Source organism: Aegilops tauschii, chromosome 5 (assembly GCF_002575655.3).
Source record: "Aegilops tauschii subsp. strangulata cultivar AL8/78 chromosome 5, Aet v6.0, whole genome shotgun sequence".
In the NCBI taxonomy this organism is placed as follows: Eukaryota; Viridiplantae; Streptophyta; class Magnoliopsida; order Poales; family Poaceae; genus Aegilops; species Aegilops tauschii.
In genome coordinates, this window is record NC_053039.3 from 534,783,832 (window position 1) to 534,799,487 (window position 15,656).

The 15,656-nt window shown below is 48.3% G+C and overlaps 1 protein-coding gene across 1 annotated transcript; it reads left to right on the forward strand.

The window, feature by feature from the left end:
- Window positions 1-14,665: 14,665 nt before the first annotated feature.
- LOC109755636 (histone H2A) lies at window positions 14,666-15,391 on the forward strand. Its single transcript, XM_020314531.4, has one exon. The coding sequence runs from the start codon at window positions 14,756-14,758 to the stop codon at window positions 15,215-15,217; it is 462 nt and encodes a 153-aa protein (XP_020170120.1). The 5' UTR covers window positions 14,666-14,755; the 3' UTR covers window positions 15,218-15,391.
- The last annotated feature ends 265 nt before the right edge of the window (window positions 15,392-15,656 follow it).

Genomic DNA, 15,656 nt, shown 5'->3' on the forward strand with positions numbered 1-15,656 from the left:
TATTATTCATGCTAGAATTGTATTGATCGGAAACTTAGATACATGTGTGAATACATAAACAAATACCTTGTCGCTACTAAGCCTCTACTAGACTAGCTTGTTGATCAAAGATGGTTAAGGTTTCCTAACCATATACATGTGTTGCCATTTGATAACGGGATCACATCATTAGGAGAATGATGTGATGGACAAGACCCATCCGTTAGCTTAGCATAATGATTGTTCAATTTATTGCTATTACTTTCTTCATGTCAAATACATATTCCTTCGACTATGAGATTATGCAACTCCCGGATACCGTAGGAATACCTTGTGTGCTATCAAACATCACAACGTAACTGGGTGATCATAAAGATGCTCTACAGGTGTCTCCGGAGGTGTTTGTTGAGTTGGCATAGATCGAGATTAGGATTTGTCACTCCAAGTATCGGAGAGGTATCTCTGGGCCCTTCTCGGTAATACACAACATAAGCTTGCAAGCAAATGACTAAGGAGTTAGTTACGGGATGATGTATTACGGAACGAGTAAACAGACTTGCCGGTAATGAGATTGAACTAGGTATGAAGATACCAACGATCGAATCTCGGGCAAGTAACATACCGATGGACAAAGGGAATTATGTATGTTGTCATAACGGTTCGACCGATAAAGATCTTCGTAGAATATGTAGGAGCCAATATGGACATCCAAGTTCCGCTATTGGTTATTGACCGGAGAGGTGTCTCGGTCATGTCTAGATAGTTCTCGAACCCGTAGGGTCCACACGCTTAACGTTCGTTGACGATATAGTGTTATATGAGTTATGTGATCTGGTGACCGAATGTTGTTCGGAGTCCCGGATGAGATCACAGACATGACGACGAGTCTCGAAATGGTCGAGAGGTAAGATTCATATGTAGGACGATGGTATTCGTACACCGAAAGTGTTTCGGAGGGTACCGGGTACTTATCGGGTCACCGGAAGGAGTTTCGGGCACCCCGGCAATGCTATGGGCCTTATGGGCCAAGTGAGGGAACACACCAGTCCACAAGGGGCTGGTGCGCCCCAAAATTGGGTTATCAATTTTTGTGCTGTTATTCCTTCCTAGCACTCATTTTCAAAATTTTCTCCTGAGTTTGCTGGATGACTCTGAGAATTTTTGTCATTTTCAACCTTTCAAAACCTTGCTTGCTGGATGACTCTGAGAATTTTTGTCATTTTCAACCTTTCAAAACCTTGCTCATGTCTTTGTCAGTGAGCAAGACCTCATTTGCATCAGCTCAAACCCTCTCAAACCCTAATTCTAATTTTTTTTGGAATTTGAATGTGGCCTTTGTGATTACAAAGGAGCCATCATTTTCCTTGATCTGTTGATCATCCCATCTGTTCCCAGAGACCCTCCTATTCTCCTAATCCTTGGATATGCAAAAAATATTGCCAAGTCCCATGCAATATTTTTGAATTATGATTTATTCCTTTTCTTGCCTTTCTGAGGAATAAAATCCAAAGGCATAGTTAACAAACTCATAAATCCATGAGAATTGGTGGAGTTGATATCTATGCCTAATCCAAACTCTCGCAAAGATATTGGCCATAATTAAATATGGAAAATTGCCTTTTCCTATTTAATACCAATATTGCATTTCTGCCATTTTCCAAAGGAACTACTTTTTTATAGCAGGGAAAATTCTCACATAAATTGTGGAGCTTGTCCTTGCTATATAATCACTAGTGCCATTCTTATATCATGATCCTCAGTTCAAAATTTTGGCACATGATCCAATGCAAGTTTCTGCCTTCTCTGAAATTTTGCAAAGGAAGTGCTTTATTCCTAGTTCCAATTGAGCTGAAATTTGGCAAGGTGATTAACCTTGATAAATCACCTATGAATACCAAATATGAGCTCAATCCATTCATCCTAGCTCCCTGTGCAATTTGTCAAAGTTTCTGACCAAACTGCAACTTTGTGAAAGAAGTACCCTCATAGAGTTTCCAAATGTGATGAAACTTTTCCATATTTGCAAGTATCTCAAATCATTAGCCTCCACCTAAATTCAGTTCATTTCATTGAACTATGTGAGCACAGGAGCAATTCTTTGATTCTGTCCAAATTTCCAGTTTGTGAAGCAAGTATATTTTATCTTGCTCCATTATGGCTGAAAATATTTCTAAGCCTTCTCCTATCCATATAACCTATCTCCAAGAAATTTTGGCTCATTTCATGTAGCCAATATTCTCCTGGAATTTTTCCAAAGTTTCTGGTCAGATCTGATGCTTGTGAAACAAGTACCAATTTGGCAAGTCCATTTGGTATTATGTTTTTGAAGCATCTACATCTGACCAAATAAGGAAGCTTTGCCAAGTTTTAGCCTAATCCAACACTCCTAGTCAGTGCTTCTTCATCATTTGCTTTCTGGGTTAGATTTGGCATTTGAACTGCAGCTATGCTAAATCCTTGCCCAAATCCCTTCCAAATTCCCAGGACCGTAGTACTTCCTACCCTAAACCTCCTAGACATCCATTTTGCCACTTAGCCTCTCTGGTTTAGTCTCTAGGATGTGGCCAAGTTTGCAACCGCAAACTTGTCGAGCTTGGTTCCCTCTGCGCTCTACACCTTTGCTCGTGCCATCACATCCTTCTTAATGAGCTTTGGAAGAACTACGCTGTAGACAAGGTTTGGACCTTAGTTGACGACTAGAGAGCGCAATGTCGGTGGTGACCACGGGGCTATGCAGGCCAAATCGGTGGTCTAGCCACTGTTCTCGTCGGCACCCCTACCCCGGCTGGTTCTGGCTTGTCTTAACTTGTCAAACAGCTCAGCTTCGTCGTCTCCGTGTGCCTGGAAAGCTTGCCCCCTCCGTTTGCTTCCTCAACGAGCCGTCGCCGTCGCCGAACTGTTCCTGTCCGTAAGCTCGTCGTCGTTCCTTCGCCTCTGTCCGCTTCCCCCTCTTGTCCCCGAGCTCGGCTCGTCTCCGTGACATCCTAGCACTTGTCCGCGTCCCCCTCGTCGCCTTGCCGCCGCACCCCGTGAGCTTTGGCCGTGCGTGCGCGTCGCCGGCGCACGGCCACGTCGCATGCCGCGTGTCGCCTCGCCCCTCCCTCTAGAGCCCGCCCCCGCGGCTATGAGTAGCCCCCGAGCCCCTCATAGTCCACAAGCGCCCCCCCCCCCCCCCCTCCCCCGAACCTCTAACTCGAGCTCGAGGAGCTCTCTGACCCCTCCCCATTGCCATGGCCGCCGCCTCGGGTTCCTCTTGATTCCCAGCACCCTAGCACCCCCAATCCCCGTGCGCACCCTGTATGGATGCGCCGCACTCCGGCGAGCCTCCCCGTAGCCTCAGCCCCTCCGTGCCCCCACCGTAGCTCCATTTTCTCCGGCGACCGAAGCCCCTCCCCGCCGCGACCTCGACTGCTCCTTCTCTAGCGCTACTCGCCGGTAACTGAGACCACCCCGAGTTGCGCCTCGTCCTCCTGAGCTCGTGGGTAGGTCGCCCGTCGCCTGCCGTGACCGGACGCGCCGGCGAGCGCCGTCGAGGCGGCCGTCGCCCTCTGTCCCTCGCGCCCCGAGCGGGAGGAAGAAGAAGGGAGCTGACCGGGCCAGGCGGGCCCCGCGTCGTTTCCCCAACCCCACCTGGCAGCGACCCAGTCGGCCGGCCCCGCCGCTGCCGCGTTGACCGGTCCTGCCAACTATGATATCCCAGCCAGGAACTCGTTTCCCCGAAACGTAAGCGCATTTCCGAAAATGCACGTCCCTTAAACGAAAGGGTATTCATTCCTCTTCCGGCTATAGTGCGCTTTCCTCTATGGAAAGCGTATTTCTAAGAAAGGCGCGTTCAGTTTTTCCTCCAGGGGCCTGTTTGCTGAAAAACTTTCACCGATAGGTCCCTGAACTTCAAACCTTCGTATCTCGACAACCGTAACTCCGATTGAGGTGAAACCAACGCTCACGTCTTCGTCTCGTCGAACTCTTTCCATTGGTATCATTTTCATTATGTTTTCACACAGTGAAAATGACCACTTTGCCCTTGCCCGTAAACAGCCCCCTCCGAGAGAGAACTGTTTCCGGCAAATCTTTCCGCGATCGTTCCACACTTTCTCCGGAGTAATCCTCGACCCCCAGGCAAGCCAACCTCTTATCATGAGCCCCAAACTTGCACGTTGACTTTGCTTGCACCTCGCGTGTGTGCTTAGTTGCAGTAGTTTCTTGTCTGTTTCGTCTGCTATTATTTCAGTCGTGCTAAATAGCTTTGTTATCTGCCTTGCATGCTTGAATTTTCATTAAATAAATTGCCATGCTAGTCTAATGTTGTTACTGATAATATCATGCCTCTGTTTAGTTTCATGTTAGTACTATCGTTGTTATGTTGCACTGATATGATTGCTAGTACTTGGTATTGCCATCTTTCATAGGATATCACAGGTACTTGAAATGCTTGATGTTTTGTTACTGCATTGGTAGGTTGCATGTTAGTTGTTGCATTCCTGTTAATAATGCTTGCATGATGATTGATGATGGGGAAGTTAATAATATGACTTAATAACAAACCTCCTCCGTCATCACTGGGATATCATAGTGCCACTCCAATCGAGCTTTCTCTAGTGCAACCACGCTTACCTAATGGGAAGGTCCTAGCTGGGTCTATTGTCATGCCTCTCGCCGGTGCCTCCCGCGAGGGAAGGTTATAGGCACGCGCTACCCTGATCAGGTAGGCAGCCATAACCTTGTGTGCTCGTTTTTGTTTTTATGGTACCTTGTCCCCGTCTGGGACCGTTTTGCCACGACGGTGGCCGTTGGTGTCTTTGGTAGACACGGGGCCACCCAGGACTGAACCCCAAGGGGGTGTTGGTCGGAGTGGCCGGGAGAGCGTCATGGTAGTAGCTCGGTTTTGTCGGAACGCCGTGTCCGCACGTATGGGAGTGCGAGGCCATGGGTTTTGTGGTGTGGGTACAGTGCGCTACCTCTGCAGAGTGTATTCAATCTATCGATCGCCGCGTCCTCGGTCATGGGCAAAAGTTCGTAGTAGGTCACACTATCCGGTCTCAGTAGAAATGGAGGATAAACCTTAAATAACTAAGTGGATGAATAATGTGAAATAATGTGATGACTTGGACTGTGAGACAGTCGTGAGTAATCACGATGATGAGTTGGTATGATCACAAGACAAGGTCTCCGTGAGTATTGAACCAAGTGTGGTTCCGTTGGTGATCCGTGCATGATCATCGCTTGGTTGCGAGGAAACCCACTAGTAAGAGAGTCCGAGGGACTCGGTGAACATTTTGTTTGCATTGCATGAGTAGTAAGTCGTTATTTGCATTTAAAGAACTATGGTAGAATAGTAGATGATTGCATAAAGTTAACATGTTATGTTTGCATCGGATATGACTGGTAGTTTATTTTCAGCATAGTTTCATGATGCCATGCCATGCTTTGACTGAATTTATGCCATGCTTTGGTATGCCATGTTTTGATATGTTATGCTTTGCCGTAGCCATGTTAGAAGTAAGTTTGATATGCCATTGCCATGCTTAGTTTCTGCTAAGAGGTAGGTTGTTTCATACGCTTGGTTCTTGCGTTGTCATCTGTTTGTTTGGATGCTATGTTTTTGGTTGTCTTGCCAGTTTCATACGCTTGGTTCTTGCGTGTCATGCCAGTTTTGTAGGTCGTACCGAATTGTTCGCTTGATCCGTCGTGCTAGGCCGTAATCTTGCCAGTCCTGTGAGTTGTGGAGCCCAGCCTAGATGAGATGCTGCCAAACCAAGACTTCCGCCGCCATTTAAATAGACTTCCGCTGCCATCCGTATAGCCTTAGGGCTATGCCAGATAATAGTATTCATCCATGATGTAATCATATACGCATGTATTTGATGAATATTATTGTACCTGGAATGTTGTATCATGGGCCTGTCGTGCGTCAGGCGTAATCCTGGGCTGACGTGCGAAGGCCCCCTGCTCCATGCGGATCGGGGTGCCACAGGGCTTGGTATCAGAGCAGCCAGGCTGGCATAGGTTATCCTAGCATTAGATCACCGCTACCATCAACCCGTAGGATTTGACCCATCCCCGGCATCCGGCATGGCCACTATTAATCAACAGGTGGCGCAGTCGGGACCGACACGTCCTCACCCTGCTGTCCCCGCCTAGTTATCCATGGATAGAATAGCAACCCAATCCTTTCTTGTCGGACACACTGCTTTCCCTTCGCCATTAAGGGAAAGGGGCCACACCATGCGAGCATGTCTCGCATAGCTGCCTATAAAAGCCCCCTTTCCGCTCATCGTATCGCTTACCCCTCAGTCAGCCATGTCCCTGCAAAGAAGCCTAGCTAGCAACACTCCAGCCATGGCTAGCACCTTCAAAGCTCCCAAGTTTCACAGTCGCACCCTTGCCGTCAACCACCCTGGCTTTCCACCCCTTCTTACCGAGATGCTCACCAAAGCCTTTGGCTGCAAGGCTAGCCCCGATTACCTGGTGTTCCAGTCGACACCCGTCCCTCACCTTCACCGCTATGATGCTAGAGTGCACATCGTCCCAGGTCCCGCAGTAGATGGCCAGCCTTTGTTTTTTCAGGGTAGAGCCATGCCTACCACTGATTTAGCCATTCAGGCCGCTGCTGTGGAAGCTATCCTATACCTCCGAACCAAATTCCCGCAAGTGGCAGGAAGGCGGGAGTTCTACTTTTTCCCCGTTGTGACAGAAGCAGGAATTCAGCCTCCTACCGCTGTTCTGGGAGATGACCCCGCAATCGCTCGCCTGTGTAATATATCACTGCCTAGGGGATGATGATGTCCAAAATACTTGCCGAGCTTAGAACCCTAGACAATGATGCGGTACGAGTTGTCACGGAAGCTTATCGTGAGGCTCGTAAATTCGCACCCCAAGCCGTTCACCCCGCTCCCTCCAAACCAGTGCTACCCTCTCAGCCGGTGTTGTGGCCTCAGCCAAACATCATTACCCTCGACTCCTTCAACAAGGCTCTTTAGCGAATCCACCAGCAGCATTTGCTTGGATCAATTTCAGCCACACCCCCAGCAATCGAACCCCAACCCATAGTGATGCCGGACCATGAAGATGGAGATTGGCTCAGTCTTCGTCCTCCCGGAGAGCCCCAACACGGCCAGTCCTCTGCATGACCTCAGTCACGCAGTGGGATGGTTCTGCGAGTAGGTTAGGCAGTCTGTTTATCCTCGATAGGAGGATAGAACCATGTATCCCAGAATGAGTAGTTTTGTTTAGCGCGTAGAGCGTTCGTGCTTTGTGGTATGCTTGCACTGTTTTGTAACCCGTATGATGTGTTATGCTTGCTTGCTGTTGGTTTCTTTTTGTGTTGTTTTGCTTGTCTCTCTGTCAAGCAGAAATGTTTGGCAGGGTTGGCATTGTGTTTCTAACAAGATTTTAATCAGTACAACACATACACTAAAAACAACATTGACTCGTCGCGAGTCTATAATAAAAATGCGCGCTGGTGTAGGTATATGTATACCAGGATTACATATACCCACTAGCATTAAAACACCTTAGTATGATTTATCTGGTGTGTTTTTCATTGCATGTTTATTGCATCTGTTTGTTTGCTAGTTTAGATTATACTGCATACCGCACGCACACCCGGTTCACCCACGAGTACACTTAGGGAAGTACTCGGGGGAATGCAAAGTCACATATCCCTCTCTATCTGTGCATACCCCGTGTGCCGGATTTCTAAACCCAACGCCTCGAAGAGGCATTTTCATCTGGCCATTTCTCGTCACTCATTCTTTTGCGTTAGCCCCGATTGTGTTTCCGGAGAAACACTGCTAGTTTTATTTCACTCGATCTAGTACAACTCCCCGTTACAAATTTCAACTCCGATTCTACCTCGACACCTACTTTTTCATGGAGCAATCCGCAAAATTTTCCCGTACCATAGTGTGCATCCTGAGCTGGCGCATCCACCTCACCTGCACCTGGACCCACGTGTCAACAGGTGAAACCACTGTTCATTGGGATGCATCCAGCATTTTTCGGGAGTCCGATCTCGAGTGCCCCTAGCCATGGATATAACCCTGTTTTGCTCATATCTCTCTCTGGGTGTACCAACTATCGGTACCCCAACTCGTTGAAATCTGACCGAAGGGTTCAAAATTTACCCCGAGGTTTTCCCCGGAGTACTTATCTTTGCAATTGTGTTGTAACCCTAGGAATCTCGAGGACGAGATTCTTTTTAAGGGGGGAAGGTTTGTAACGGCCCCAAAATTGGGTTATCAATTTTTGTGTTGTTATTCCTTCCTAGCACTCATTTTCAAAAATTTCTCCTGAGTTTGCTGGATGACTCTGAGAAATTTTGTCATTTCCAACCTTTCAAAACCTTGTTCATGTCTTTGTCAGTGGGCAAGACCTCATTTGCATCAGCTCAAACCCTCTCAAACCCTAATTCCAATTTTTTTTTAAATTTGAATGTGGCCTTTGTGATTACAAAGGAGCCATCATTTTCCTTGATCTGTTGATCATCCCATCTGTTCCCAGAGACCCTCCTATTCTCCTAATCCTTGGATATGCAAAAATATTGCCAAGTCCCATGCAATATTTTTGAATTATGATTTATTCCTTTTCTTGCCTTTCTTAGGAATAAAATCCAAAGGCATAGTTAACCAACTCATAAATCCATGAGAATGGGTGGATTTGATATCTATGCCTAATCCAAACTCTGGCAAAGATATTGGCCATAATTAAATATGGAAAATTCCCTTTTCCTATTTAATACCAATATTAATTTTCTGCCATTTTCCAAAGGAACTACTATTTTTATAGCAGGGAAAATTCTCATATAAATTGTGGAACTTGTCCTTGCTATATAATCACTAGTTCCATTCTTATATCGTGATCCTCAGTTCAAAATTTTGGCACATGATCCAATGCAAGTTTCAGCCTTCTCTGAAATTTTGCAAAGGAAGTGCTTTATTCCTAATTCCAATTGAGGTAAAATTTGGCAGGGTGATTAACCTTGATAAATAACCTATGAATACCAAATATGATCTCAATCTATTCATCCTAGCTCCCTGTGCAATTTTTCAAAGTTTCTGACCAGATTGCAACTTTGTGAAGTACCCTCATAGAGTTTCCAAATGGGATGAAACTTTTCCATCTTTCCAAGTATCTCAAAACATTAGCATCCACCTAAATTCAGTTCATTTCATTGAACTATGTGAGCACAGGAGCAATTCTTTGCTTCTGTCCAAATTTCCAGTTTGTGAAGCAAGTATATTTTATCTTGCTCCATTATGGCTGAAAATATTTCTAATCCTTCTCCTATCCATATAACCTATCTCCAAGAAAGTTTGGCTCATTTCATGTAGCTAATATTCTCCTGGAATTTTTCCAAAGTTTCTGGCCAGATCTGATGCTTGTGAAACAAGTACCAATTTGGCAAGTCCATTTGGTATTATGTTTTTGCAGCATCTACATATGACCAAATAAGGAAGCTTTGCCAAGTTTTAGCCTAATCCAACACTCCTAGTGAGTGCTTCTTCATCATTTGCTTTCTGGGTCAGATTTGGCATTTGAACTGGAGCTATGCTAAATCCTTGCCCAAATCCCTTCCAACTTCCCAGGACCGTAGTACTTGCTACCCTAAACCTCCTAGACATCCATTTTTCCACTTAGCCTCTCTGGTTTAGTCTCTAGGATGTGGCCAAGTTTGCAACCGCAAACTTGTCGAGCTTGGTTCCCTCTGCGCTCTACACCTTTGCTTGTGCCATCACCTCCGTCTTAATGAGCTTTGGAAGGACTACGCTGTAGACAAGGTTTGGCCCTTAGTTGACGACTAGAGAGCGCAATGTCAGTGGTGACCACGGGGCTATGCAGGCCAAATCGGTGGTCTAGCCACTGTTCTCGTCGGCACCCCTACTCCGGCTGGTTCTGGCTTGTCTAAACTTGTCAACCAGCTCAGCTTCGTCGTCACCGTGCGGCTGGACAGCTTGCCCCCTCCGTTTGCTTCCTCGACGAGCCGTCGCCGAACTGTTCCTGTCCCTAAGCTCGTCGTCGTTCCTTCGCCTCTATCCGCTTCCCCCTCTTGTCCCCGAGCTCGGCTCGTCTCCGTGACCTCCTGGCACTTGTCCACGTCCCCCTCGTCGCCTTGCCGCTGCTCCCCATGAGCTTTGGCCGTGCGTGCGCATCGCCAGCGCACGGACATGTCGCATGTCGCGTGTCGCCTCGCCCCTCCCTCTAGAGCCCTCCCCCGCGGCTATAAGTAGCCCCCGAGCCCCTCGCAGTCCACATGCCCCCCCGAACCTCTAGCTCGAGCTCGAGGAGCTCTCTGACCCCTCCCCATCGCCATGGCCGCCGCCTCGGGTTCCTCTTGATTCCCAACACCCTAGCACCCCCGAGCCCCGTGCGCACCCTGGATGGATGCGCCGGACTCCTGTGAGCCTCCCCGTAGCCTCAGCCCCTCCGTGCCCCCGCCGTAGCTCCATTTTCTCCGGCGACCGAAGCCCCTCCTCGCCGCGAGCTCGACTGCTCCTTCTCTAGCGCTCCTCGCCGGTAACTGAGACCACCCCGAGTTGCGCCTCGTCCTCCTGAGCTTGTGGGTAGGTCGCCTGTCGCCTGCCGTGACCGGACGCGCCGGCGAGCGCCGTCGAGGCGGCTGTCGCCCTCTGTCCGTCGCGCCCCGAGCGGGAGGAAGAAGAAGGGAGCTGACCTGGCCATGCGGGCCCCGCGCTGTTTCCCCGACCCCACCTAGCAGCGACCCAGTCGCACGGCCCCGCCGCTGCCGCGTTGACCGATCCTGCCAGCGTGGATAAGTGGCAGCGCCCCGCCACGTAGTCGTTTCCCCGCACCGAAAGCGTATTTTCGAAAATGCGCTTCCCTTAACCGAAAGCGTACTCGCTTCCTCTTCGGGCCAGAGTGCACTTTCCTCTCTGGAAAGCGTATTTCTAAGAAAGGCGCGTTCAGTTTTTCCTCCAGGGGCCTGTTTGCTGAAAAACTTTCACCGATAGGTCCCTAAACTTCAAACCTTCGTATCTCGATAACCGTAACTCCGATTGAGGTGAAACCAACGCTCACGTCTTTGTCTCGTCGAACTCTTTCCGTTGGTATCATTTTCATTATGTTTTCACATAGTGAAAATGACCACTTTGCCCTTGCCCGTAAACAGCCCCCTCCGAGAGAGAACTGTTTCCGGCAAATCTTTCCGCGATCGTTCCACACTTTTTCTGGAGTAATCCTCGACCCCCAGGCAAGCCAACCTCTTATCATGAGCCCCAAACTTGCACATTGACTTTGCTTGCACCTCGCGTGTGTGCTTAGTTGCAATAGTTTCTTGTCTGTTTCGTCTGCTATTATTTCAGTCGTGCTAAATACTTTTGTTATCTGCCTTGCATGCTTGAGTTTTCATTAAATAAGTTGCCATGCTAGTTTAATGTTGTTACTGATAATATCATGCCTTTGTTTAGTTTCATGTTAGTAGTATCGTTGTTATGTTGCACTGATATGATTGCTAGTACTTGGTATTGCCATCTTTCATAGGATATCACAGGTACTTGAAATGCTTGATGTTTTGTTACTGCATTGGTAGGTTGCATGTTAGTTGTTGCATTCCTGTTAATAATGCTTGCATGATGATTGATGATGGGGAAGTTAATAATATGACTTAATAACAAACCTCCTCCGTCATCACTGAGTTATCATAGTGCCACTCCAATCGAGCTTTCTCCAGTGCAACCACGCTTACCTGATGGGAAGGTCCTAGCTGGGTCTATTGTCATGCCTCTCGCCGGTGCCTCCCGCGAGGGAAGGTTATGGGCGCGCGCTACCCTGATCAGGTAGGCGGACATAACGTTGTGTGCTCGTTTTTGTTTTTATGGTACCTTGTCCCCGTTTGGGACCGTTTTGCCACGACGGTGGCCGTTGGTGTCTTTGGTAGACACGGGGCCACCCAGGACTGAACCCCAAGGGGGTGTTGGTCGGAGTGGCCGGGAGAGCGTCATGGCAGTAGCTCGGTTTTGTCGGAACGCCGTGTCCGCACGTATGGGAGTGCGAGGCCATGGGTTTTGTGGTGTGGGTACAGTGCGCTACCTCTGCAGAGTGTATTCAATCTATCGATAGCCGCGTCCTCGGTCATGGGCAAAAGTTCGTAGTAGGTCACACTATCCGGTCTCGGTAGAAATGGAGGATAAACCTTAAATAACTAAGTGGATGAATAATGTGATGACTTGGGCTGTGAGACAGTCGTGAGTAATCACGATGACGAGTTGGTATGATCACGAGACAAGGTCTCGGTGAGTATTGAACCAAGTGTGGTTCCGTTGGTGATCCGTGCATGATCATCGCTTGGTTGCGAGGCAACCCACTAGTAAGAGAGTCCGAGGGACTCGGTGCACATTTTGTTTGCATTGCATGAGTAGTAAGTTGTTATTTGCATTTAAAGAGCTATGGTAGAATAGTAGATGATTGCATAAAGTTAACATGTTATGTTTGCATCGGATATGACTGGTAGTTTATTTTCAGCATAGTTTCATGATGCCATGCCATGCTTTGACTGAATTTATGCCATGCTTTGGTATGCCATGTATTGATATGTTATGCTTTGCAGTAGCCATGTTAGAAGTAAGTTTGATATGCCATTGCTATGCTTAGTTTCTGCTATGAGGTAGGTTATTTCATACGCTTGGTTCTTGCGTTGTCATCTGTTTGTTTGGATGCTATGTTTTTGGTTGTCTTGCAAGTACATTCAATGTACTGACCTGGCGTGTCATGCCAGTTTTGTAGGTCGTACCGAATTGTTCGCTTGATCCGTCGTGCTAGGCCGTAATCTTGCCAGTCCTGTGAGTTGTGGAGCCCAGCCTAGATGAGATGCTGCCAAACCAAGACTTCCACTGCCATCCGTATAGCCTTAGGGCTATGCCAGATAATTGTATTCATCCATGATGTAATCATATACACATGTATTTGATGAATATTATTGTACCTGGAATGCTGTATCATGGACCTGCTGTGCGTCAGGCGTAATCCTGGGCTGACGTGCGAAGGCCCCCTGCTCCATGCGGATCGGGGTGCCACACCCTATGAGGAGGAGAAGGAAAGAGGGGAGGGAAATGAAAGTGTGGAGTAGGACTCCCCCTTCCTTCCCTCTCCCCCTCTTTCCTTCCCCCTTGTTGATACAAGGAAATGGGGGCGCAGGGCAAGGCAGGGGCCCTAGGGGCCGGCGACCAAGCCCTAGGGCGCGCCTGGCTGCCTCCCCTCCCCTCCCACCTATATATATGTGGGGAGGGGGCGCCACACAAGGACACAACATTGTCTTAGCCGTGTGCGGCGCCCCCGTCCACCCTTTACTCCCTCGGTCATATTTTCGTAGTGCTTAGGCGAAGCCCTGCGGAGATCGCATCACCATCACCACGCCGTCATGCTGCCGGAACTCATCTACTACTTCGCCTGTCTTGCTGGATCAAGAAGGCGAGGACGTCACCGAACTGAAAGTGTGCTGAACGTGGAGGTGCCGTACGTTCGGTACTTGATCGGTTGGATCGCGAAGAAGTTCGACTACATCAACCGCGTTGTCCAACGCTTCCGCTTACAGTCTACGAGGGTACGTAGACACACTCTCCCCCTCGTTGCTATGCATCTCCATGGATAGATCATTGCGTGTGTGTAGAATTTTGTTTTGTTTTCCATGCAACGTTTCTCAACAATAGGTGTGAAATACTTCAGGCCAAATCAATAGATATAGCGCTTGCCTTGAGCAATGTTGGTAAGTTTCTGGATCCAAGGGATCTTTGGAGCCAAAGTAAATTCAACTACATCGACTAAGTTGTGAAGGAATAGATCTTCAATGTTGAATGTGCCACAACATGATATTTCATAGAGAGTATTACACAGAACTCCTGAAATCTTTCAAGGACAAACTGTTGGGCAGAGAGTTCCGCACAGACTGTTGTAGAACGTCCGATGATTAAACTCAAGATCATTGGGGTTAGGATCACTGGAAGCATCGTCTCCAACCTTGTTTGGATCTACCAAGAGATGCGCTTGTTAATCGGTCACATTGGAGAAGTGCATCCTTTCTTTTTGGAGGGTACAAACATAAACTTTGCTTTATTTGGATGCGCGCTCAGCTAGACTAGCGAGCAAACAATTGCTGGCTAGCTATGCCCAACAATATTACGCTCATATAAAATAAAAGAGGAAATTTCTAATAACATCTACTCCGCTGTTACATGTCATATTGATTTTTTTTTGCGGGTGACAAGTCATACTGGCTTTTTTTACATGTCATATTGATCTGAGTTTATAGAACCAATTTATAAGTTTGTGGTTCATTACTTGGCCCAATTTTTTGATAGAGATTCATATTGAAGAACCTTGTATCCAAATAACCCCTTCTTGTTTTGAGCCGAAACAAACGGTAAGCCACAAAAAAATTGCAATCATCAATGAAAAAAAGCAATAAACCTTCCTCTTTTTTATATTTGTAAATAAGCCTTCCCTGGCTCTTGTAGAAAGTATGGGTTTTTGAGAGCTGATCCGATTTCTGCGGTCCTTCCATTTCTCTCTTTCGTTGGCAAAAGGTTTTACCGAGCGAATAGCAGGGCGCAGTGTAACTCTGGCATCGCAGCCGTCCATTCGCCACCGATCCAATCGTCCATTGCCCGCGCGCGCGGATCGACGGCCCCACACTTCTCCCTTCCCGCGCCTTTTAAATAGCCTCCCCAAACCCGTCGTCCAACACAACCCACTCCCGCCTTCTCAAATCCCCCATCGCGCCAAATCTCTCCGCACCTCAAACCAACCCCTGCCTCGAGCCGCAATGGACGCCTCCGCCGCCGGCGCCGTCGCCAAGGCGAAGAAGTACGTGGTGGGGCGCAAGCTCGGCGGTGGCCCCAGGAAGAAGGCGGTGGCGCGGTCCGTCAAGGCCGGGCTGCAGTTCCCCGTCGGCCGCATCGGGCGCTTCCTCAAGAAGGGCCGCTACGCGCAGCGGGTCGGCATGGGCGCCCCCGTCTACCTCGCCTCCGTCCTCGAGTACCTCGCCGCCGAGCTTCTCGAGCTGGCCGGGAACGCCGCCAAGGACAACAAGAAGTCCCGCATCATCCCGCGCCACCTGCTGCTCGCCATCCGGAACGACCAGGAGCTCGGCAAGCTGCTCGCCGGCGTCACCATCGCGCACGGCGGCGTGCTGCCCAACATCAACCCCGTGCTGCTCCCCAAGAAGACGGCGGAGAAGGAGCCCAAGTCGCCCAAGAAGGCCGCCAAGTCCCCCAAGAAGGCTTAGTCGATTACTGTCTAGTGATTCCTGATAGTAGTAGTGTTCTGTTTGGATAATGATGTCGATGTAGTAATGTTCTGTTCAGCTGAGAAAAAAGAGTCAGATATCTCTCTGACTTAGTAAATTCATTCTCTGTTATCCGTCTGTTCATGATTTTGCAATGTTATGGAGTTTTGCAAAGTTTTGACCCAACCTGTATTTTACCTGTCACGTTTTACGGAGTTCAGGTTCAGACATTTGTGCATGTCGAGTACTACCAAATGCCAACGTTTCACCTATGCTTTGCCCAGCTTCTGTAGAATACATGGTTAGCCACAGAAGCATTTTCCCGTAATTGGTTGTTGCCCAACCCAATATCACCACATTCTGCCTGAACAAGTTCAGTTGCACATCTCTGAAACAAATGCAGAGAAAACCCATCCTTGATAGCCTACAGTTGCTGTGA

What these genes read in the sequence shown, in the direction of transcription:
- LOC109755636 (XM_020314531.4), top strand. Translation starts at nt 14,756, where the DNA reads ATGGACGCCTCCGCCGCCGGCGCCGTCGCCAAGGCGAAGAAGTACGTG.